Source organism: Petromyzon marinus, chromosome 19 (assembly GCF_048934315.1).
Source record: "Petromyzon marinus isolate PM22_M1 ecotype Great Lakes invasive population chromosome 19, UKy_Petmar_22M1.pri1.0, whole genome shotgun sequence".
Classification (NCBI taxonomy): domain Eukaryota; kingdom Metazoa; phylum Chordata; class Hyperoartia; order Petromyzontiformes; family Petromyzontidae; genus Petromyzon; species Petromyzon marinus.
Window position 1 is genome coordinate 418,784 of NC_133685.1, and position 24,965 is coordinate 443,748.

At 55.7% G+C, this 24,965-nt stretch overlaps 1 protein-coding gene and 1 pseudogene across 1 annotated transcript; one reads left to right on the top strand and one right to left on the bottom strand.

Moving 5' to 3' along the window:
* Positions 1 to 5,377: 5,377 nt before the first annotated feature.
* On the bottom strand, positions 5,378 to 24,965 carry LOC116943994 (uncharacterized). Its single transcript, XM_032957390.2, has 4 exons — positions 24,829 to 24,965; positions 12,711 to 12,973; positions 8,858 to 8,926; positions 5,378 to 6,059 (listed from the first exon to the last, which is right to left on the bottom strand). The coding sequence occupies exons 2-4, from the start codon at positions 12,927 to 12,929 to the stop codon at positions 6,015 to 6,017; spliced, it is 333 nt and encodes a 110-aa protein (XP_032813281.1). The 5' UTR covers positions 12,930 to 12,973; positions 24,829 to 24,965; the 3' UTR covers positions 5,378 to 6,014.
* Positions 15,243 to 16,122, top strand: LOC116943800 (mitochondrial Rho GTPase 1 pseudogene; annotated as a pseudogene).

Sequence of the window (24,965 nt, forward strand, 5' to 3'; positions counted from 1 at the left end):
TGGGTCCAGTGGGCGGCTCCACTGGGTGGGGGCACGTGGGTGGGTCCTGGGACCGAGTGCCACTGATGATGAGTTTGGAGACGAGAGCACGTGGTGTTACCGATGCCGTCATCATCACCACACTCGCCTCCGCTTCCTTCCTTATACTCAAACCCCAAGAGTTGCCGCAGTCAGACACTCGCACCCCTCCCTGAAGGGGGCAGGTGCTGGTCTCAACAGGTATTAGTCTCAACAGGTGTTGAGACCAGCAGGTGTTGAGACCAACAGGTGCTGATCTCAACAGGTGCTGGTCTCAACAGGTGCTGGTCTCAACAGTTGTTGGTCTCAACAAGTGTTGAGACCAGCAGGTGTTGAGACCAACAGGTGCTGATCTCAACAGGTGTTGATCTCAACAGGTGTTGAGACCAGCAGGTGTTGAGACCAACAGGTGCTGGTCTCAACACCGGCCTCTTGGAACAGCTCCCATCGCTACCGTCATCATCACGAATCCCATCCGTCACCATCATCTCCATCTGGCTCCAGGCCTCCCCATCGTGATGTCTGCCACAAGTAGAGTGCGGCTCAAAATGCATCACAGCCGCATTGTGAGTAGCCACGGATAGAGTCGCGTGACACGAGAGATCGCGCTGCAACCCACTTGACACTCCCCACGGTAGCCCCGTGTGGGCCTGCATGGTATCTCGCTCCTCGTGGTCTCCGTGTCTGCTCCACACGCGCACGAGTGCGAGCTGCACGCTGGCCGCACGTGCAGCGCGCGTTCCCCCAAGTCCCCGCGCCTCCCGCGCTCCTCCGCAAACCTACAAAGGGATAGAGACGCAGCCCTGCAAGTTCTTGCTCACGCTACTGCTGGCAGAAGGGCCTCCATTCGAGGGCACTTGGTCTAATCTTCCACGCTGACCACACGAGTTGGAATAAGTGGGCCGCGTACCCACACTTTACCCCACCACACGAGACCCGCCGATCGACTCACTCTCGCGAACCCATTTACACTTCTGGGTGCGCAGAGGCAAAGGGGGTTCCGGAATTTAGCATCCCGTTCCTATCGTTGCAACTGGAAGTTGGTATTGAACCGGTGACCATGACGCCAGTGTGGCAGCCACATGGGATGGAGCGGCACTGCTCAGCTCGCCAAATAAAACTCCACGACGGCCGTGCGACCAATCAACAGAGCCGAGAAAACAGAGTTGAGCATTGATACGAAATCGAATGCCGTCCACCGCTTCTAAGACATCGGCGGGCGGGGAACAGGCGGTCAGCCACCACCAAGCGGCGCTCTCATTGCGCCAACAGTGGGCCACGCGCGGCCGTTGTCGACTGCATCGTCCGCGGTGTTGCTCCCTCGCTGACTCCACGGGGCGGCGCTGCGACCTTCGCAGCCGACGAGGGGCAGTCTCGGTTGAATCGCCGCGCCCTGGACATCGGTAGGTTCGGGATGGCCCTGTCACGACCGACTAGCCAAGTCGGCAAGCAGCCACGAGGACGGGCCCTGTCCCTGCTGCATACTCCGGTGCCCTGCCGCTAGCCCGAGCCGCCCGGTCAAGCTGCACCGAGCAAAACAACGCAGAATGCGCCGGATCCCACGGCGTCTCAAAAGCAGGGCTGAGCCAGGATGGCGTTCGGACGCGTGACCACCGTGGACGCCCTTGCGACAGCAGTGGAGTGAGCGAGCCATTGCAGAGCTGCGCCTTCACCCACCTTGTACGCGCCGCTGCCGGCGCAAGCGCCCAGGTGGGTCCGCGGTGGAGCGAGCGGCTCACAGTCGGAAGGGCGCGAGTTCAAGTCCTGGTTGGGGGCCCATGGGCACTCGGGGGTCGATAAAACGAGCACGAACTTCGTGGGGAAGTCAACAGGGATGGTCCAATGGAGAGACTCCCTTCTGCCATGGGAATGTGGAATTTGCACGACTGGCTCCAAGTTGTAAGCAGGAGATGAGCACCGCCAATGACTCAATGCTCATTTGAGCAGCAGGAGATTTCTTTGTCTTTGACCAGGAGCACACGTCCACGTGACTCTTCGGAACGGGTGGCGTGGCTTTCCCGGCGAGTGGATGCCCTCCCACCCATCCCCACTGTGACGCAGGGGAAGGCGTCACACCAACACAACAAAGCGCTGTTACTGCTCACCTCGCCATTCCCTCTGATCGTTCAAAGCGAACTCGCCTGAGATGTTTGTCCTATCGGGGCGTACCCAGAATTAGTAATATATGTACGTGTGTGTGTGCGCGCGTCGTTGTGTGCATGTGTGTGCTGGCCACCCACCCCCTCTTGTGCCGTGCCGGCTTTCATAGGCGCTCGCTAACAGCACTTGCTCCTTCAGTCTGTTAAGGCTACACGGGGGATCTTTGATCTTTGTTGTGCGTGTGTGAGATGGAGCGGTGGCCCAATGCTTGGCGCTGTGCGCTGTTTGTCTCGAGTTCAGCAACAGTCAAACTGCTTCTCTCCCATCGGTCGACTTGGCCTGGTGCGGCGTGGAAACACCAACTTTGGGGAAACAAAGGCGGCCGGGCGTGGTGTTCTTAATAGGTGCTCGCTAACAACCCTTGCAGATGTAGTGTTTATAAAGACGAAGTCACTTCTTATGAGGCACACTGTTTATTGAAATTCCTTTTCCACACAGTCCTTAACACACAGAGGGGTATACGGTCCCCTCACCTGATACCCTAATGAGGTACAGCCTCCGGACCTACACACAGGTCTCCTTGATACCCAAGGAGGTACAGCCTCCTATCTTGGCGGGACTTACACGTCTACCCTATTCCAGAGTCCTCCGGCTGGGACCTAGGGGAGGCTATCTGACCCACCGCTGGCCCGGTGGGTCCTGACCACTGGATACGCCGAGCCTTATACCTCAGAAGGGCTGGAAGGCTGGTCCAGGGACCTAGCTAGTTTTCAGCCCGGGCTTCGGTCTTCGTGTAAAAAGAGAACTCCCCGAGCTCTGCGCGGTCACCCTTCTTATACCCGTTTGTGGCCAGGTACAACCAATCCCACATTCCCACGTGGAACTGGCTGATTGGTTCTCCCCAACTGTGGCTACGATCCACTTCACCTCGTCTGACCCCAGCCGTGATGTACACCGAGGTAACACTGCACTGCCCCCTTGATACCTGGTGGCAATGCAGGTTACCGAACAGTGCGTAGTTAACACCTCTACACAGACAATGTCTCCTTCACATTAGTGCCTCGCCACATACAAAATATAAAGTATCCCCTGCACACCCCATCAGCCCCACGGCATCCTTCTGGTAGTGAATAATTTCAGCAGCATGTTTTCAACACAAGTGAACCCCTGGTTGGGTTTCGACATTCAGTGCCTCGCCAGCAGCGTCAGGCTCGCTCGAATCAATACCGTGAACTGACAAATGTGTATCGGCAAGGGCCCTCTCTTCAAGACATGGCTCGTATGGTCGTTGTGGAAGACATTAAACAAATAATTGGCCTGTTCCCGTGGTTCAGCTGTTTTGTGTGTGGCCACGGCGCGTCCGCAGCCCCACCGTGCACACACTCAGAGTTGCACAAGCGCCGCGCGGTTGTGCAAATACCTCCGATTCAACATTCAAACATACAAGGAGACATTCACCCGCGCAGTCCTCCCTCCAAGGACCTCGAGATTAGTCGCACGGCTAGCAACGCGGTCACCGAGAAGACAAAGGCGGCAGAACGTAAAGTTCCACGACCACCTCCTCGTGTCTCTTCCCGGCCTGGGTGGGCGTTGGCTAACAGCACCTGGCCCAAAAGCCTCTAATCAGCTGTTGAAGGTTGCGGCGTTACTGACGAGATGCTTCTACCCGGGCGAGAGCAGGCTGGGTGGAGTTCTTTTGTAAAATTGAACGGATTGCTGCGAAGCAGCAAAGCAATCAGTCCACTGCTGGATGAGGGCCCTTCCATGTCTAACAGAGACAGTGGCCCTTGTCTGTCAATATCTGGCAGATCACCAGCATTGTTTTAAGCGAGCCTGACTCTGCTGATGAGACAGCGAAACCAAAAAACCGGTCCAGGTTGCTTCTAATAAACCAATTATGTTGGTAAGATGCACTCCCGGAACGCCGTGTGGCGTATGGGATGTGTTAACTGATAGTTTTCATTTTATTTGTATGTCGAGGAACAGCTGTAGAAGGCGAATTCTCCGCTAAACTCTCCTGTAGCTGGGTGTGATAGGTGGTCGCTAACAGCGCCTGGCACGCCCGTTTGTTCCGGGGGTCTGTTTGCGTGATCGTTAACCCGTTTCTACATCGACAAAAATCCACAATGAGCGTTTCGTGAATGATTCACAGAGCCAGGAGCCACGGGCAATAACCGTGACCGCGATGGCAGAATCCGTGGAGTGCCACGTAGAGTGCAGGAGCAGGCGACAGCGACAGCCGTGGAGTGCCACGTGGAGATGGCGGCGACGACGAGGGAGGTTTCTGATTGTGCTGCCCTCCTTTACGCCGGGATTGTCTCCTAGCAAGTCACATGGCATCTCATCTAAAACACATTTGAAAGGGCACCCCAGTGGCATCTATCCCTGTGCGGCACAAGGCGACTCCACATCTGGGCCTGCAAGCATTCGTCGGCCAGGAGAGTGATGATTTCTGCTGCTGCTGTGCAATCCCACTGAGGCGTAGCAATGCTATGAAGGTGAAGAGTAAAGGCGCAGCCTTGCAAGCACTCCCTGAGGCCAGGGCTGGTGGAAGGGCCTCCGGTAGCAAGAGCTCTACACAGGGTATTTGGCCTACTCTTCCACGCTTCGGCTTTGACAAAGAATCAAACTTTCAATGTATTTGACTGTCCAAATGCCGTAATTGCAGTAAGATCCTTTCTAATTCCATACAGCTGTGCGGCGGTTAGGGACCGTAAGATAGCACCTGGAAGGGCAGGTGTGAACTTTACAACGGCATCGTCTAGCAGCAGGGAAAGGCGATGGCGAGGTTTGTTGATGCCACCAGCATCGGCCGTGAGGACTGCTCAATCTTGGCATTTTAGTCGGTCGACGATGGTGGGTACACGAGCCACTGCACCCGGTGATCTTCACGTGGAGTTTCCAACAGTGGTGGCCCAGGGGCTCCAGTGAACGTGGAGTGAAGAAGTTTGGCCTCAGGGGTTTTCGAGCCTCGGTTTCGCCGCCCGCCGCAGGAAGCAGCGACGAGGCGACCGCTCCATGCCGTCCCCACTCTTCTCTCTCTCTCCTCTCTCCCCGCGCCCACGGACACCGACATCCACCAATAAAAGCGCCACAAACACTCAGGTCACCGCCGATGACCCAATCGCCCGTAATGCGCCACAACTCGTCTGATGCTAGGGCAGCTTTGTATGGTGAAGTATGCTTAAAATAAAACCGAGATCCCACACAGCGTGGCCAGGACCACACCCAGCAGCGGATAAAAACACAACAATGTCTGTAGGGGAACACACACCTGTATTTTATTGGGATCCATAACCGTGTGCAATTAAAAAGCACACGGACAAAACCACGAAGCAAATGATCCTTTAAAACACAAAAACACACACCACTCTCAAACACAAACACTCACCACTCAAGTACACACACACCACTCTCAAGCACAATCGAGGCAGACGCAGCGACCGTCCGTCGCGCATAACAGAAAGCCCCCCCCCCACCCCGTGCCCGCAGTGATTGGCACGTTGCGCTCAAACCCGGCGACCTCAATTTGATTCCCGGGCACGGCTAACATCAGTGGCGAGGGATATCAGAACCTGTCCTGGTTGTTGCGTGCGGTTCGGGGGCCAATGCGAGTCTTGTTTCCTGGTGTGGTGGGGGCGCTGGGATCACGCTGATGACGACACAGTTGCTGCTCAGTGACAGGGAGGGGAGTTGTGGATGGAATCTTCAGTCGGGGGCCACTGCCCTGCTTCCTCCCCTGGGAGATGTTACCGTGCAAGGTGCGGGCCAGGGAGTGTTGGGTGCAAGGGGCGAATTGATGGCTGGAGGGAGTGATGGGTGTGTGAGTGGTGCAGGAGAAAGAGTGCTGCGAACGGGATGCTGGGTGTGGGAGAGGGTGCTGGGTGTCACTCCATTTAGGATCTGTGCATGCTCTGTGCACCGGGTGCGTCCTTCAGCTCCTGCAGGGAGGCACGGTCATGCAGGGAAAAAGAGAGAGGTCAGACACGATCATTAAATGGCAGTCAAGTGTCCCTAGAACCACACTGGAGCGCGCCGAGACAAGAGGCAGAACTGGCCATGCAGGTACAAGAACGAGCCGAGACGGTACAGCGAGGAGGAGTCCATCCAGCGATTCGCGATCACACTGGACAGCGCCGTAGCCACCGCGGTGCAGCACGCAGGGGCAGCCTCACCGGGGCCCGTGCCCCACAGGGGCCCAGGCGCCGGGCTACGAAGAGGCGCGAAAAATTGGGCAGCTGGTGGTAGGGGAGCAGGGCGGGGGGAGGCAGCAATGCCATCCCTTGCATCCACGCTACACCGGTGGACGGGGGGATTTGTTCTGGACAGCGATCGCTTCTTCAAAAGCCGGGGAAAGTGGGAGCGAGTGAAGCAGACGCAGCTCGGAACTGGAATGCAGAACAGAGCGGCGGGGCGAGTGAGCACCGCCGGCTGCCCGTGCGTGCCCCTGGCCACGCGAACTCAGGCCTCGCCGCGGTGGCAGCCGACAGGAGCGCTGGGCGGTGGTGGCTGCGCCGCACGCGGCACCGCTCGGCATCCTGTAACTCGGCCCTGGAGGCAACGAGGGGTGGTGGATCACACACAGATGGTGTAAAACTCCCTTTCTGTGGGCGTCGAGGTGCCATTTCCTGTCTCACCAGGAGAAGGCAGGGCAGCAAGTGGACTAATCGCCATCTGTTTCCATCTGTACGGGGATTGAGCGCTTCCCCCTCGTGCAAGGCATGGACTTTCTCCAGGTGCTCCAGTTTCCTCCCATTTATATAAAACACTCATCATCAATTGGCTGGAAACATCTTAAAATCAAAATCCAGTGCAGCAGCAGGATCCTAATGAAAAAAAGAGTCCTAGGACTCCGTGTGGCTCTGCTGGATAAGTAGATTATAATAATTATTACCATAGGCACACCACTTGGGGGGCCTTGCAGCCCAACAGCTACGTCAGACAGGTGACAAGTCGCTGATGACAGATTGTCCACACTTGTTGACAGACACACCGTTGTTCTGTACGTGTGTACGACCCTTTGTCAATCCACTGCTGGATGAAAGAGTCCCCATGCCGTGCGGTAGCCGGGTTTTTTTTCCCGCGCATCGCTGCGCAGGCCACAACAAGGGTCCGCGATGCCGCTGGACACTCAGGCTATCGGTGGCTGGGAATCGAACTCGAGTCACTGGGTCCATAGTGCAGTGGCACCAAGCACGGTACCGCTGCCGACACGAGAGCAGATATCAGCAGACGGCCTCTCAACCGCGACTGTAAAGTTTACGGTGAGCCACACAGGACTCCCCGGCACCGCGGGGCTGTAAAGCCGCCAGCTCGCAGGGGCACAGGGCATCTTCAAGGCCACACGGCTTCCGCAGACGGTTTGCTATTCGTGTAACGTGCATCTGCGTGCCATGGACAGGCTGCCTGCCCATCACGGTAATGTGGAATTTTCACCACCGACTCAGAACCGCCAACAGAGCGTGTTCGAGCAGCAGTCACACTTTATTCCGACTCCGTCATCATCACGTGACCCATGATCAATCTTTCACCCTTGTGCGGCGTAACAATCGGCCCCGAGCCGATTCCCCCGCTCCGTCTCCCTCTGGGGCGCGCTGCCCCCCCACGCGGCCCTCACGACGGCCGTGCCCTCCCGCGAGAGACGCCGGCAGCAAAGCCGAGCGCGGTCGGCTCCGCGAGGTCGTGACCTTTGCCTTCAAAGGTCACGACCTCGCGGACGCCGCCCGCGGGGCCGGCGGCGCACACGCACCCGAGCCCCATTGGACGCTCCGGAGTTCGCTTTGTGTGACCGTGTGAGAACTTGGGAGGCCAGGATGGGAGTCTCATTGGCAGGAGTGGCGGGGATCCCCAAAAGGGAGAAAAGCAACAGCACTGAAGCAAAAAAAGAAGTCGGAACAAAAGCAACTGCGTCGTCGCGTGAGAAATAAAACATTCGTGTTTGCGGCTGCTTCACCCCGTGACACGTTCACTCCTCAAACTCCCCAGCCAGCGCAGCGAAACGTCGAACATCGTGCCCAACAACGCACAGTGCACCGATTTGACATTATGCGGGAGAAAGAATTGGCTACAAGGCTTCGTACCTCTCCCACACGCCGGTGACTCGGGGCTGCGAATCTATTCAAGAACACTCGACATCGTGGCGTCCTGTGGATCGCTCCCCACGTTCCGCGTCGTTCGATCGATGTCGCTCAGCCCCGTGGGCAGGGATGCCCAGACGTCTATTGAGGCTGGGGGCAAAGACGCCTACCCCGGGGTAACGTTACTTAACCCCATGCCTGGCAACGCCCTAAACTCCACCTTTTTGCGATTACCAAACATTTTGGTTCCTAAGCAAATCGAGGCACTGCGCAATGCGCGCCGTGCTAGCCGTGCGGTAATCGCAGGGCGTGCGGTAATCGCAGGGCGTGGACACGGGAGTTGGGAAACGCTACGCCAGAGGGCAGGTATTGGGTTTCGGTTTGGGTCACGTCCCCACAACGAAATCGATGGCCACGGGTTCTGCCCGAACGTCATGAAATGTGGCATTCCACAACGTCGAGACTTTCCTACTGGAAGAACAATGCCCACTTGCAGGGATAGCTGCCCCCCTATTGCTGGATTGCAGCAAAGCATTGGGAAACATGACGCAAGGCGCTTGGAATCGCCGAATTTAAGCCGTTTAAATCCAAAGTGTTATCGTTTAAGTTGACATAAGGTCAGTGGGGGTGGGGGTTAAGGGTCACGAGGGTGGGGGGCTTACCCTCGCTGTCTGAATGATGACGCAGCACGGGCAGAAGAGGGAGTAGACGAGGTCCATGCAGAAAGAACCCTACGCACACACACACACGCGGTGCTTTACACACGATACGTATGTAGAGGGGCAGCATCAGGTTCTTACCTAGCTGCATGCGGTAGAATTCCACGTGGAGCAGCAACCAGGGCGATTGATCCCGCACTCACAAAATAACTCCAGCCACTCGTGAATAGTCGCCTCTTTGTCACTCTTCTTTCATCTCTACTCGCATTGGTTGCTGTGAACTTCACTCGTTGATTCCCCGATACTGACTGGGTTATCTCATCCACCACCACACTGCAAGTCACACCACTCCCTCACCCACCCCCACTGAAAACTGCAGATCTCACCACTCCCTCACCCACCCACTCACCACTGCAGGTCACACCACTCCCTCACCCACTCACCACTGCACGTCTCACCACTCCCTCACACACCCACTCACCACTGCAGGACACACCACTCTCTCACCCACCCACCACTGCAGGTCTCACCACTCCCTCACCCACTCACCACTGCAGGTCACACCACTCCCTCACCCACTCCCACTCACAACTGCAGGTGTCACCACTCCCTCACCCACCCCCACTGACCACTGCAGGTCACACCACTCCCTCAGCCACTCACCACTGCAGGTCTCACCACTCCCTCAGCCACTCACCACTGCAGGTCACACCACTCCCTCACCCACTCACCACTGCAGGTCACACCACTCCCTCACCCACTCACCACTGCAGGTCACACCACTCCCTCACCCACTCACTACTACAGGTCACACCACTCCCTCACCCACCCACTCACCACTGCAGATCTCACCATTCCCCTCACCCACCCACTCACCACTGCAGATCTCACCATTCCCTCACCCACCCACTCACCACTGCAGATCTCACCATTCCCTCACCCACCCACTCACCACTGCAGGTCACACCACTCTCACCCACCCACTCACCACTGCAGATCTCACCATTCCCTCACCCACCCACTCACCACTGCAGGTTTCACCACTCCCTCACCCACCCACTCACCACTGCAGGTCACACCACTCCCTCACCCACCCACCACTGCACGTCTCACCACTCCCTCACCCACCCACTCACCACTGCAGGTTTCACCACTCCCTCACCCACCCACCACTGCAGGTTTCACCACTCCCTCACCCACCCACCACTGCAGGTTTCACCATTTCTTTCAAGTTTCTTCCCTCGCATTGGTCCACTTTGGGATCCCCTCTTACAGTAATACCCTCGCGCAATGCAAGACACGTGTCCACTCTCATCCTGTACAACTCTGATGGTGCGTTTTGTTGCTGGCCGCTGGACGTTGTGGGAATTTGGCTCCTGTGCTCAGCAACTGTTTAAAAATACCATCTAAAATATGAAGAATGTTCAAAAAGACAAAGATCCGCCATAAAGCAAGTGACCAACCCCACACCCGGCTGCCTTTGTCTCCCTAGTGCCGATGTTTACACACTGCACCAGGTACTCATTTGAGGCTCACTCAACCGAGGGTAAGGCCCAGAGCCGATTAAAATATTCGCCACGGTTATTGGTCACGAGTGGGAATCGAACTCGTGTCGCCGGGTTCGTAGCACAGTGTGCGAACCGCTACACTACCGTCACACACACACATTATATATGTATTAGTTTAAGGGCCAATACTTTTATTGGCAAATGTGTTAACTTTCTAAACATTCAAATGCGCTGGGCTAGGGGCCTCTTTGTTAACCCTATTTGCTGTACTGTCTCCGACGTGGCCCGCATGCCCAGAGGGGCACAGAGGGGCTACACGAGTCGGTGGTGACGCCGCAGAGCACAGTGGCGATGCGAGCCACGTGGCTCTCTACACAAACACGACGATGGGTGATGACGACGAGGATGATGAGGCGTGATGAGGCGTGTTGTGATGCGTAATGTCGCTTGCGCAATACATCCGAGTGGCGTCGTCATCATCCTAATCAGCCATGATCGATCAACTGCTGGATGGTGGTCTCCTCCGAGCTGTCGCCACCTCTCACGATGTCGAGGACTCCACACAGCCCCTGCTCCACACACGAGGAGCCGACTCCATCATAGACCCATCGCCTGGCTGCCGTCGTCGTTCGTCGTTCGTCGGCACCGTGGGCCACGAAGACTCGGGACGGGACGTGCCCGGTTGCGCGGATGATGTTCAAACACCGCGGTGGCTGCTCAGTTCGCGTTTCTTTGTTGAAACGGTAGCGAAATAACGCGGTTTGGTTTCGTGCTCCGGGTGCGTTTTACGTGCCCGGTAAAAGCGGCGACCGGTTTTTTATAGCTGCTTTAATGCGGTTATCGGAAATGCACGAGATCGTGATCTCCTGCGTGCAGACGGCGTGTCGAGTGGAGCCAGCGCCACTCCCCCAGTCGCCTTGGGCTCGCCGCCAATCGAGGGGTGCGGCCCAATTCACCATCCAGGCTCGGGTTGATTCAATTGCATCATCACCAACACCACCGTCAACACAGCCATCGTCAATGGTGGTCACCATATTACCATCACCACCATTATTTTATGTAGGTATGCGTGGGTCGCTATGGGTTTACAATACGGTCCAGAGTTTGGGTCGCACGACCACAATCGCAACACTGTGGCTCGTGTCTTTAATTTGGACATATGTGAAAAAGCGCTTCATAGCTCATCGGATTCCCCCCAGTATAAAAACTTATTCTGATTCGGAGATGTGGTGCAACATCGGCCTGTAGTTGATGTTCTGATGCGATCGATGGTTACACCGCGAGTGTCGAGGAGGAGGAGGAATGCGAGAGGCAGAAGGAAGTGTGACGATATGTGTGGATCTGAAAGGAGGAGGAGGTGTCGTCTATTCTGGAGGTGCTCGCTCCTCATGAACAGGGCGCCGCTGAGCGGCCACGTGACCTTTGCACGGCGATAGCTGCTGCTGCTGACGTCGGGGAACGGATCCAGGTCCCGCGAACACCAAACGCCAAACGGGCAGCAACAAACAGCACAATTGCCGTCGCAGTTTGTAAAAATACGTTTCTTAAATAGAGCGAGGTTATTTCTAGAAGACTTGAAAGAAAAACCGCGGTGAGGGACGTCTAAAGTCACAAATTGCTAAGTGGCCAGCGACGTCACCCCTGGCTGTTTATCAACTCAAAAGCCTGGCGCCGTTTGCACAGGCTCGAGATTGCACTCGAGCCTGCAATCATGTGTCATGTGGTCTAGAAGCGAGCTATGTCATCAGTGCAGCGATGATCGTCGTGATAATAATGGAGGTTGCGGTTTTAGCGGAGGTAATGTGTAATGGTGATTATCATAGTGGAAGCGATGATGATTAATATAAGTGGAAGTAATGGTAATGATGGCGGTGATGACGATGGTCAAATAGCGGAGGTGATGATGGTCGCCATCACCGTGATTGACGCGACGGTTCGAAGTGTTGAGTAGCTCGATGCCAATGTCGAGATCTGCTGGCCACGACGAGGGACTTCAGGAGGAGAGGAGTCCGTGTCGTGTCGCCGTTCCTACCCCTCTTCCGTTGAAGGTGCGCAGACTCGCACTGCGAGTACTCTATGGCGAGAATTGCATGGCCACAGTGGCACTGTGGCTGGTCTTTAACTCATCTCTCTGCGTCACTGTGCATCTCCATGGGTCTACAGTATTGGTGTACAGTTTGGGTTGCATGGTGAGACTCGTCCCACCGCGGTTCGTGTTCAGTGCATCTCGATGTGTCCCTATCGTTGGAGTGTATGGCCCATAGCTTGGCGATAATGATGGTGATCAGCCAACGCGCGCGCCTACAACCGCCACCGCCGGACCCACGACGCAGCAGCGCGCGACTCACGTCTATGCCGCGCATCTCGCGCGTCTTGGTTCGACTCTGCGCCACGAACCACCAGCCCAGGCAGTAGACGAAGAAGGCGGCGCCGCAGAGGCAGCAGCTGCCCTGGCCCGTGTCCTCGGCGTTGTGCCCGGCCAGGATGCACGGGCAGAAGTAAGTCTGCAAGCACATGCCGCAGTTCCCGAAGCAGCCGAACAGCCCGTAGGTCCAGTCCCCTCCCATGGCCGATCAAGATGAAGAACGCGAAGGAGATGGAAGTTTCGGTTCTGTTGGAACACCGCGAGGGTTGCTGCCGAGCTGCGCTGCCGAGTTACTCGCGGGGGTGGTGGTGCAGAGTGCGGTGCGAGCAGGGGACGCGCGCCTATATCTGGGCTAGGGAATGGAGAGGATCACCGCGGCGCCGCCTCCGCACCCAACTCCCAATCGCGATCCCACCACCACCACGCCTCGATTATTGCACTCGCTCGCCTCCCTCGACAACACCCGCACAGCCTCTCCCATCTCCCACCCCCTCTGCGTGTGTCTCTCTAAGCCCTACATATATACAGACACAAAACATTCATGGACGAACCAGTAACAATATTCGGAATGGGTGACCAGTTCTGAAATTAATCGGTTACCCATTCCAGAGGAATATTAGGAACGAATGCACGAACTGTCACGCGCTAACGGACAAACCGTACGGCGTGGTACGGACACTGTGCCCTGCTTTCTGAGTTTGTACGTAGCCAACCGCGCTGTGCGACAGAAGTTCAGCATACAAAGGGGCAGCCCTGCAAGTGCTCGCTCACGCCTATGTTGGCGGAAGGGCTTCCGCTCGCGGGTGCTCTCGTGGGGTGTATTTGGTTTACTCTTCCACGCTGCCCAGACGTCTGTGAGGAGGTGGGGGCGCGCCCACACTTCACCCCGACACAGTGCGAGCTCGTCCCAGTCGACTGTGGACGCACCCAGCGACTGCGACACCTCTGGGTGCCCAGGCCCAGCTGTGCCGCCGGCCACAACTCCCCGGAAGCGCCCTTCGCATCTCAGGTTAAAAGGTCAACGTGCTGTGTCGCTCACTGCTTGGTACGTCTAGACGTGCGGTAAACCGGTAACCGTTATATTCGAATCGTTGATTTCCATTCGATTACAGATAATGCAGAAAAACACGATTTTAATAGCCTCGTAAAATACAAAGGTCCCCCCGTATAGCCTGAACAGGCTGTCGGGGCAAGTGCTGTTAGCAAGCAGCTATAAAGACCGGACGAGAGGCGCCGACACGCGGCCACACGTGACGGCAGCCCGGAGTCGCGGCGACACCGCGGTGGCTGTGAACGCACGCGCAGCTGCTGATAAGGTTGAAGTCGCGGTCAATCATTACCCCGAGTGGCAATGCGCTACACGCTTTAGGGAGCCAAAACATTACACCTCATTCACCTACCCAATACAGTAATACGAATACCCCTTAATACTGTAAAAGTATTTTTTTACACATCCCATCAGCCACACGCACGACCTTCCTTATGGGAGTGCATCATTTCAACCCGCGCTGGTTTAAACACGCAGCGTGACACGGGGTGGGGGGGGGCGATTTAGACATCAAGTTACTTATCAACAGTGAAGCGTTGCTCGAGCCCAATGTTGGAGAGCTGTCATCTGTTTATAGGCATCGGCATAACCGTGAGATTCATGGCGATTGCTGCACTCGTGTTGACACAATCATGGAATACTACAGCCTCACCTTGTCGTGACGAGTCCCGTATTTGAATATCTGACTGAATGCCAACTTATGACCTGCACCGTAAGGAGGAGGCACACACTCTGCAATGAGAGACTTTGAACCGCGGCTATGCCCTCAACACAGAGTCGCGACATGGGCCCGAGTCGAGCCGTGCCCATGGCCCGGGCACGCGTTTGCTGCCATGCCAACTGGAGCTGCGATTCGCGTTGCAGTTTCGCTCGGTGCTCAGTTCCACGCGTTAATGCGCAACAAGGGCCCTGGCGCCGGTTGACCCGCAGGTGACCCGCAGGTGACCCGCAGGTGACCCGCAGGTGACCCGGTGAGCGCAGCGTGCCCCCCCCCCCCCCCGTGGGTGCTGTGTGGCCAGGCGAGAACCCCACAAGACCGGGCGAGTCTCATGCTCAAGAGCGTGGACCCGCACACAAATGACAAAAGCAAAACGAATAAAGTGCAGCAGTGGAGAAAATGGCAATGTCAGCAAACAAAAGAATCCGGCAAATAGAAATCTGGGCAATAGTAACATAGCACAAATCCGGCATGTAGTGTGGTGTTGTGTGGTGTGGTGTTGTGTTGTGTGGTGTTGTGTGGTGTTTTGTGGTGTCGTGTGGTGTTGTGGTGTGTGCGCTGTGGTGTGTAGTGTGCGCTGTGGTGTGTAGGTGGTGTTGTGGTATGGTGTGTAGTGTGCGCTGTGGTGTGTAGTGTGGTGTTGTGGTGTGTAGTGACTTGTCCCCAATTACAGTCGGGTAGAATAATACAGCAACGTGACGAAGAGGCGCACCTTGTACTCTCGTGGTAGTGCCTTACGTCGATGATTATCTCGACTGAAAGGCAGAGACATGGAGGTCGCGCAGCGCAGGCTCCGTTGAAGCGCGCGATTGGGGAGACGATCGCGAAATCTCCCCCCAACTCGGCTCCCGCACGGCGTGTCCCCAAACCACACTACCCCCCTCCCCCTAGCAAAGCGACCGGGAGCCATGAAGAAGGATGTGCGAATCCTGCTCGTGGGAGAGCCCAAGGTGGGCAAGACCTCACTCATTATGTCCCTTCTGAGTGAAGAGTTCCCAGAGGAGGTGCCGGCCCACGGAGAAGAGATCACGATTCCAGCTGACGTTACGCCAGAAAAAGTGCCCACACACATTGTTGACTATTCCGCTGCAGAACAAACAGATGATGATTTGCAAGATGAAATTTTAAGGGCCACATGTAATCTGTATTGTGTATGCGGTGGATAATGAACGTTCCATTGAAAAGATCACAAGTAAATGGGTTTCCTCTCATCAATGAAACTATTGAGAAAGATGAGCGGATTCCCATAATTCTGGTTGGTAACAAGTCTGACGGGGTGGACCACAGCACCATGGAGACCATCCTGCCTATCATGAACCAGTACACGGAGATTGAGACCTGCGTGGAGTGCTCAGCCAAGACCCTGAAGAACATCTCGGAGGTCTTCTATTATGCCCAGAAAGCCGTACTGCATCCCACCGCCCACTCTACCGCACCGAGGACAAGGAGCTGAAGCCAGCTTCCATCAAGGCCCTGACACGAATTTTCAGAATCTCGGACCAGGACAACGACGGAGTCCGGAATGACACCGAACTCAACTTTTTCCAGGTGCTCGTCGATGGAATGTGCGATATGGTAATAGGAAGCTGATGTGTGCAAGTTTGGTGGCCTGTCGTGCAATTCACGCACTGAGAGGAAGTGGCAGCATAGGCTTGAGGGTCAAATGATCAGTCAGTTTTCACGTTAAGTAAATTAACTTGACCCATGATAAACATTGAATCATTCACAGTAATATACGAATGTCATGATCTTTCCTTGCCTGTCCAACAATTCAATTAGTTTTTGAGATTTGTAGTCTTGCTGGTTTATCCAGGATGTTTCTGTTGCGCGTCGTCGCTTTAAGATGTTCTGTTCATATTCTGTTGCGGTTGCACCCGACTCAAGAGCCGCATGGCTCACAGGGCTGTACCTAATAAATGAGACTTGAATTTGATGCGAGGGAAAGAGTTCACTATCGCGACCGAGATATCTTCGACGTACAGAGTTACGCAACTCCTCCACCTACACTCGCAATTGTTGCGAACATTGATTTTGAATGGTGACATTTGAATGGCAAGGGTGGCGGATGGGTACTCCTACATTCTTTAAAATACCACTCACAACTGCAGCACTCTCCCCCTTCTGTGACACGCAGCGCCAACACAAACACGACAGCGCTGACTTGTACCTGCATGTTTCTCGCCCTCCTTGCTCTCAGCGCTATTTTTGCACCGTTTTAGACTCGTGCGCGTTCTGTTTATGACCGTTAAACACCTCGTGTGTTCGTTGTGCAATATTCCTTACGGCCCTTATCTCGTTCTCGACAAAATCGATATCTTTATTTGTGTTGCTACTGGGCTAGACGGGACCTACATCCGCCTATGTCAACTCGGCCTTAAATGAATACTGGACATCTGTGAAAAAGGGCTTCAAAGGGCTTCATAGCTCATCGGGTTTCCCGAGGATAAATAAAGATTCTGATTCTAAAAGATTCTGAGTAAAATAGTAGTCGAAGTAGAGGCAGTCTCCTGTATTGAACCCGGAGATACCAGGTGAGTCGCCCTGTGTGGAGCTCCGTCGCCTCTCCGCGGAGTTTCCCTCGCGGCCCCACGAGAAGAGACTCCCCCCCACCCCCCAGGAGGACGGTGGTGCTGGCCACACCACCCCCTTAAAGAGATGCTCTCTAACAGCACTTGCCCCAACATGCTGCTCAAGGCTATACAAGGGATGTTTGCTTTTGTGTGTGCCACGCCTGTTAGTGTGGGTACAAAGGGTGGGAAGCATGGGCGCTTGTGTGCTTTAAGCACTTCAATAAATATGGCGGCGTAACGAGCAGCGTTACCCTTGCATCATCATCCAGCTTTCCCACCTCATGACGACGCTTGTGTTGCGCCAGAAACGTCGCGATTTATTTTATTTGATACCTACGTGACTTTACCGAAAGAACCAAAGAGTATGGATTCCTGCAGCCACCAAAGCTTCAAATCAAGAGAGCACATATCGTTAGGAAAGTCTCTTTAAATGCCCAGCTGGTAGATGGACAAACAGCGAGTCTTGTAGATGTGTAGTTCACGTGAGATGCACGAGACTTGTGACCAGCGCACCCTGAGATGCACCCTACCCGTCTCTCGCCTCGCCAGTCAAACCGCGTGGCTGCAGCGCAGCAACACCCAGCGGAGTCGTTCTGCACGGCCCGCCCCGCCTTCACCAACCCGCAGGGAAGTACGGTGAAATATCCAAAGTGATTGGGAGGCCCTCATCCAGCAGTGGATCCATAACACGGACTGTGCACGAACATTTCACATTATCCAGTGGAGGTGTCGGCTATCCGCTATCACGGCTGAGGGCCCCTGCTCACGGTAGAAACCGCACAGCGCCCTGCCCCATTCTCGGCTGGGTGCGGCACCGACCTTGATCGTCACCAGTGACCATCATCATCAGCAGTGATCAATCAACAGTGACTCTTCACTAAGATAATCACCGATGCCCTTCATCATCACTAGTGACCCTTCACTTCTTCAAAGGAAGCGTGCGAGTGAAGTCGATCCTCGCTCCAGATGTTTCCTCTTCACTCGCTCCGAGTTCCCCATCACAGGGAAACACGGGCGCGGTTTCACCATCAGTGGACCACGATCCAGGGAAACGGGAACATTCAAACTCAAGTGGCCTTGCTCGCGTTTCTATTCGACTCCGCGCTCGTGGCGGTGGGGTGCTGCGTCTGTGTCGTGATGCAGAAACCACGAGCCGATCGTGAAGAACTGGATTGTGTCTCCTCCCGTCTTAAGTCGCTATCGAAATACATTTGGGCAAATGTGACAGACAGCAGCAACGATACAAAATGTGGACCGGTTTTTGTCCTCTTCTTGGTTCTTTCGGTAAAGTCACGTAGAATGGAAATAAAATAATAATAAAATAAAATTCTCACGACGTTTCGGCCACAACACAAGTAGCCTTCCTCAGGTGAAGAAACAGAACTGTCGGAATGACAGCGCTTGAGTGAACACTGCCAAGTTTGGAAGCGTCTTTTAAGCTGGGTGGGAGGAAGAGCGTCTTGACAAAGGAGTTTACATATCAACAGTAGCTGTGTTAATGTGTTGGATTAACAGGATGTTAAAGTCAGAAATTAGCATGTAACTGGGGGATTAGCATGATGTTGGTGTGAGGGATTAGCACCACGGAGAGCGACGAGCTTTGTTCAGACGGACGCTATCCGTTTTAACATCCGTACGGGGATTGAGTGTTGCCACCTCGCGCAAGGCGTGGGTTTTCATCTTCAAATTAAAAAAAAACAATGTAGCGGCAGCAGGTACCCTCCTGACCAAGTCACACACACCTCGGTGTGGCTTTCCTGGATGACTGTGTTAATTATTTATATTATACAATGGCAAAGCCTCACAGCAAGGAGAGGTATCGCATCACGACCTCCCATAGCAAACAAAAACGACAAAGCATGCACAGCTGATAAAAATCCCAACGCTTAACAATTACACCGCAAATAATTCGGTGGATTACAACACACGCAGTAACACAGGCAGCAACACACAGGCAGCAACACACACGGAGCAACAAAGACCTGGCAGAGGACATGACTCAGTGTAGCTTTTCTGGGTAAACACACGAACTATTGGCGATCATAAAAACGTCGTCATCATCATCAGCAGCAGCAGCATCAGCAGGGGTTGCGCAAGAGGCGCGGCCGACTCAAAGGCGACCTCGTGGCGCAGACTCCGACCGCTTGGGGGCGTGGGGGGTGGGGCTCGCGGCCGCCTCCCTCCCCCCTCCCCCGGCGCGGCACTCTTTGCCAACACCCCGGGACTGGGTAATTATATTTATAACTCACCTGCTACAGTCGACTCGTAATCACAGCGGGGGCTGCTTTACGAGCACCGGGGCTTTGTAAACTTATTAGCCAGCCAGTAGCAATAGCGCGAGTGCCCCACACCAGGGCTCCTCAAGCCCCACGCGGTCTGCCCGGCACTCCCACGCGGTCTGCCCGGCACCCCCACAACTTCGCAGGACCCACCGGAGGGAGAAGAGAAGGTTGGGGGTGGGGGGGCTCACCGGCAGCTGTTGCCGAACCGCGCAGTCGCGACCAATGGCGAGTGGAGGGCGCGAGGTGGGGTCTGGACGGGCTGCTAAACGACACAGAGAGTTCGTCCAACCTCGCTTGGCTTCGTCCCGCAGTAAAGAGCCTCACTTAAGAAGAACTTTCCTCCGTGCCGTTCAGTGGCCGATCGAGCCGCCACCCCCACACCGGTTGCGAGGCGGTGTGCTCCCCGCTCTTCTCCCATCCACGCGTCCCTAAAATCCCGTACGCGTGTGATTTGAAGCGCGCGTATCTCTCTCTCCATGTCCACGCTTCATCGCACCGTTTAGAATTTCGGTTCCATTTCCGTGATCAGCGTCCACGACTGCTCCCCACCACGAGGGTCCTAGCACCAGCAACGTCCATCCACCCTGTCACGGGGGCTACGCCCGGCTCGAGGCGCGCCGGTGACTTAATGGAGCAGTATGGGTTCGTGACATCTATTGCAGGTTTAAATCAAATATATATTTTAAATGTATCACCCTCCAGACTGTAGTCAGATGTTCACACGACGGATCACACGCGTGAAGGATGCGGATATCACAGAACGACCACCGAGATACCTTGTTCAAGTTGGCCTCTGGTCCACACGCACAGTCGAGGGCGGCGCTCTCCCGCTCGCTCCGCACCATCGTGAGCTTCGTCACGTGGCCGTCAACCCTTTATTGACATTCTCACCGCTGGAATTTGGCGGAATCAAATGTAACGCGGTGTGTGCGTTGAGTGTAGTGTCACTGGTGGCCGGGCTGAGGCCATCAACTCACTGCCCTCGAGGACATCGACCTCGAAGGCGGTGGCCGAAACCTCGAGTCACACGCAGGCCCTCAGCAGCGGCGGCTCGGCGCACGAACCTCTGAGCCACCACGGCCACCCGAAGAAGCGAGTTTTGATTCCCGTCTACCCACGCATTCCTTAAACAAGCCGCAATGCCCCTGCGGGGTGAAGTATGGTCAAACAACCCGCACGGGTGGCACTGGAGAGGGAGGCTTTCGTCCAGTAGCTGATTGACAAAGGGCTGTAAATCGTGATGATGTCCTTGAACCCTGGACCTTGCACGGGGGTGTTGTTTTTCTATGGCATTAAAGGACAAGGGAAGTCACGACTAGCTGGCCACAATCCCATCTTCTCGGCCATTCTGAGAGGAAGCTGAGAATCCGTTGTGGCTTTCCTCGTGACAATCGGGTGACGTCGGCCAAGCGAGTTTCCACGATTGACCTCTGCTGCTACTGCTCACCCCCCGCCTCGGGTCGCAGAGGGCCTCTCCGCCGCGACCCTTCCAGACGTTAATGCAGGGAAAACCAGAGCCATCCTCACCTCTCCCATCAACACCATCCGCAACACCGTTTTCAAAACCATCCTCACCACGCGCACTCTGCGAGTCCATGGGTCCCTGTGGAGGTCCGAGGGACCCTAAGTGGCGGTGTGCGTCTCCAAGTGGGGCCTCGGGGCCCTCGCGATATTCGAGTGGCCGGAGGGGAGTTCGTGTGGGTGGCGGGAGTGGCGTGGGGGACGCGAGAGATTCCGGTTCCTCTCCGCCTTTCCCTTCTTTTAGCGGCGGTGAATGTGCAGCGAACCCGAGCGCTGCTGTGGCTTCCGTGTGGCTCCGTGGTTGTGAGCGAGTCGACATCTCGCACCATGCACCGCTGAGCTACGCCACTGTTCACTTGCATCATTCGCGGGAGCGTTTGAGACATTTACCAGGAGGCGGCTACTCCTGAAACCCGTGCACTGGCTCGCTCCCTCCACGCGGACCAACGCCCCAACAACCAAACCACAGCAACCGTACGAGCCCTGCCCTCCCCCTGTACCCCTCCCACCTTCCCCTCCCCGCAACCTGAATCCTCACCGATCACACGGAGCCACAGCCTCACCTGCAGACAGGGACCCGGTGGTGCACCACTCTCCACCGCCACCACTCTCCACCGCCACCACTCTCCACCGCCACCACTCTCCACCGCCACCACTCTCCACCGCCACCACTCTCCACCGCCACCACTCTCCACCGCCACCACTCGCGCGGCGAGGCACCCACACCCAGACAACCCTGATGCATCCCATGGGACACCGTGACCACCAAGACCACTAAGACCACTGACACCACCGTGACCACCGAGACCAACGTGACCACCGAGAGCAACGTGACCATCCAGACCACCGAGACGAGTTGTTGGCCAACGAGGCGCTCGAGGAATTCCAGCTACTCGAGAAACCCAGAAAAGCGAAGTGAAAGAGTCGCCCCCCCCCCTCTCTCACGCGCCATCGCAGTCCGTCCGGTCAGCTCGGCTGTCGAAGTCAAAACGCGCGCGGCCAGAAGAAACCACGCGAAGCGACAACTTCCTCGGGAATGTGCAGGCAGATTGCACATCGTGCATCTAGCAACACCATGCCCCCCCCCTCCCCAACCCCGTTCTATTTTAAAGTGCACCCATTAAACACGGCGGACAATCGCTCGTCACTCCACATTCTCATGATGCACTCACTGATAATATAATACAGTACGGGTAAATATCACGCCATTCTGTGCATTTCCATCGTGCACCCAGTAATCGTGGTAGCCTATGCCCATATAGACGCATTTTAGAAGTGCACCCAAAAACACATGGAACAGAGGTGGCCGGGTGGTTCGGAGATCAGAGCGCCGAGCCGGCACCGCCGAGTGCCTGGGTTCGAATCCGGGTTTCAACCACTCGTGATTGAACCGGGCTCTCCGGTACGAACCAGGAATACTAAAGAACATGCCCCCGTGTTATGCAGCATCTTTGACGCCAACCGCATCTCAAAAGTCTACCGCGGGACTTGTGACGCGCCGCGCAAGGTTCCTTACGGAGGCGCAAGAGCCCACAGACGAGCGGGAAGGCAGCCAGCACCGGCGCCACCAACGATTGCTCAACCTCTGGGGTCCGACCTTGGGATGTTTGACCAACCCCATCAATGACGAGTGCTTGTACACGTGGGAGGAAAACCGAGGCAGTCGGGAGAAAGCCCACGCGTGTCATGAAGGGATCTCAGGAGTGGTTCTGTGATATCTACATTCGCGGGACGTTCTCTGACACGGGGTGGTGATGCATTGCTTACTGCGGGAGATGTCAGCAGGAACTCTCTCCGGTGACATCTAAAGAGAGAATAGCAGGCGCCAGACGACCCCTGCACAGTCCCAGAGTCTGCCAGTCTCCCCGAGTTAACCTGGCGGAGCTGACCCATCAGGGTGGACCACCTGTGTTGGGTGGACCACCTGTGTTGGTCGGCCTCGTTAATGGGTCACGACGAACAACGTCGCACAGATCTTTAGCGAAGACTCCGCTTCAGGGTTGGCCGACGGCATGCAGCAGCCCGGCCGAGTCGTAGTTTGCTTCTATCGGTCAGTCCGTCGTGTAGGACTTCATGCCGGCTTTCAGCTGGAACGCAGCTCCTCCAGCAGCCCACAGAGACAATCCAAGTCGTCGTCACGGCAGGGGGGAATGTGCCCAAAATGCTTCGGGTTTTCAGCAACACGGGAGGAGGAGGCATGTTGCAGATCCCGAGCACCAGTCGACAATTTTAGTTCCGACATTTCGCTGGAGATTGCATCCAGCAATGCCAGCTGTTGAACAACAGTTCAGCTTCCGCGAGCGATGGACAATCGCTCCATCGCTACACAAAACACCACAGCTCTCTCCATAACACCACAAAAACACCACAGCTCTCCATAGCTACACAAAGACACCACAAAAACACCACAGCTCTCCATAGCTACACAAAAACACCACAGCTCTCTCCATAACGCCACAAAAACACCACAGCTCTCGTGAGATCCAAATTTGTTAACGCCTGATGATGCTGAGTGCAATCTCCGGCGAAACTTCGGGATATACAATTGTCAAATGTTGCTTGGGCTTTTCAACATCCCTCCTCATCCTTCGGTGTTGCCGATATAAACCAAATGACTTGGCACATTTCCCCATAATGTGGCAACTTGATTTGCTGTCACTGGGTGGCGGAGGGCTCTAATTAAAACTGGCACCGGACCCACACGATGCAACCCAACAGAAACACATCATGAATCGGTGCAATCGTGGCCATCAAAACGATCTGTGGTTCACTGCCGAAAGGCAAGCTGACGGAGACATTGTTCCGCAAGCCTCGGAACGACACACACGATATTTTTAGCGGGTAGTATTCTTTGTCACCTCTGTGTTTCACTCTATCTCGCAACTGCCATGCCGGGTATGCACTTCCTCGTGTTTCTCTGCGCACTTCTCGGCTCGCGTGGCGCCTTCATCGCGAGTGCCCCGCGCGTTCTGCAGAGGCAGCTCGCCAGCTCGCCAGCGGGCGCACACGGAGCCGGCGCGCTCCTCGCTCTCCACATGGCGGCGAGGACGTTCGTCGATGTCAACCTTGCCAAAGCGCCCCAGCCTGCTCTCGTCCACCTCGTTAGTTCATTATTTGATGCCGATCCCCCCTCCAATAATAGTCCTGGGCATAATGACTCTGCGGTCTTTTCCCATTGCGCATCTCCGATAGGAATCGAGTCGCGCAGTCCCACTCCGCTCTTTGCTATTCTTCTTGCCCAGTAGTTTGTGTGGTCTAGCCCGAGGATGCCGCGTGGACTCCCACGGGCGGCCGCGGCCCGGAGCTCCATCGGCCCGAGCCTCGCGCTACTCACGAATCGCACGCACGACTCCCTTCCCATCATCAGCAGCAGCAGTTAACAGAGAAACTCGCTTGCTGTGGACTGACGCTGAAGCCGGTAGATCGCTGGCGGTGCGCACACACTCGCACGTGAACAGCGGCAGTGATCATACAGCGTGGAATAAGAGATGGTCAGCAGAGCCCTGTTTGCGAGCATCAATTAACGTCGGCGTGGTAAAATCGACAGGATGGACCCACGCACGGTCGCCTTTGTATCTCCATTGCGGAGTTTATCGACCAAAGCGCCGCACAAAGGAGCCCTACAATTTTAGCCCGAGTCGACCTAGGGGAAGCCCAACCCAGCATTCATATTGTTGGCCTAATGGCCAGGCTGGATTCACAGCCACGCACGACACCAGAGGTAATCGGGTATCTAAAGCAGGGCCGGGCCATCCCGAGCTCGGCTCGGCCTAAATTGGAACAAACGCCGTGCTCACATTGCGGAGGCAGTGGTGTACAAAGCGCGGACACGACACAAACCCAACACACTCGTGAAGCACACCGACTTCATGGAAACAATGTATAAAAGGCAACGTTTCGGGCAATGTCCCTTCATAGCACATGGTACGTGCACAGTTGCGGTCCGGGCGGTTCCGACTTACGGTGGAGGCCTTAATAGGTGCTCGCAGACAGCCTCGCTGTATTCACCGGCAGCTGTGTCGCCTTCTCTGTGTGAGAGATCGTGCAAGAATGCGAGATCAGCTGATTCATTCACCTCGCACGTAACGGCTCGGCGGGA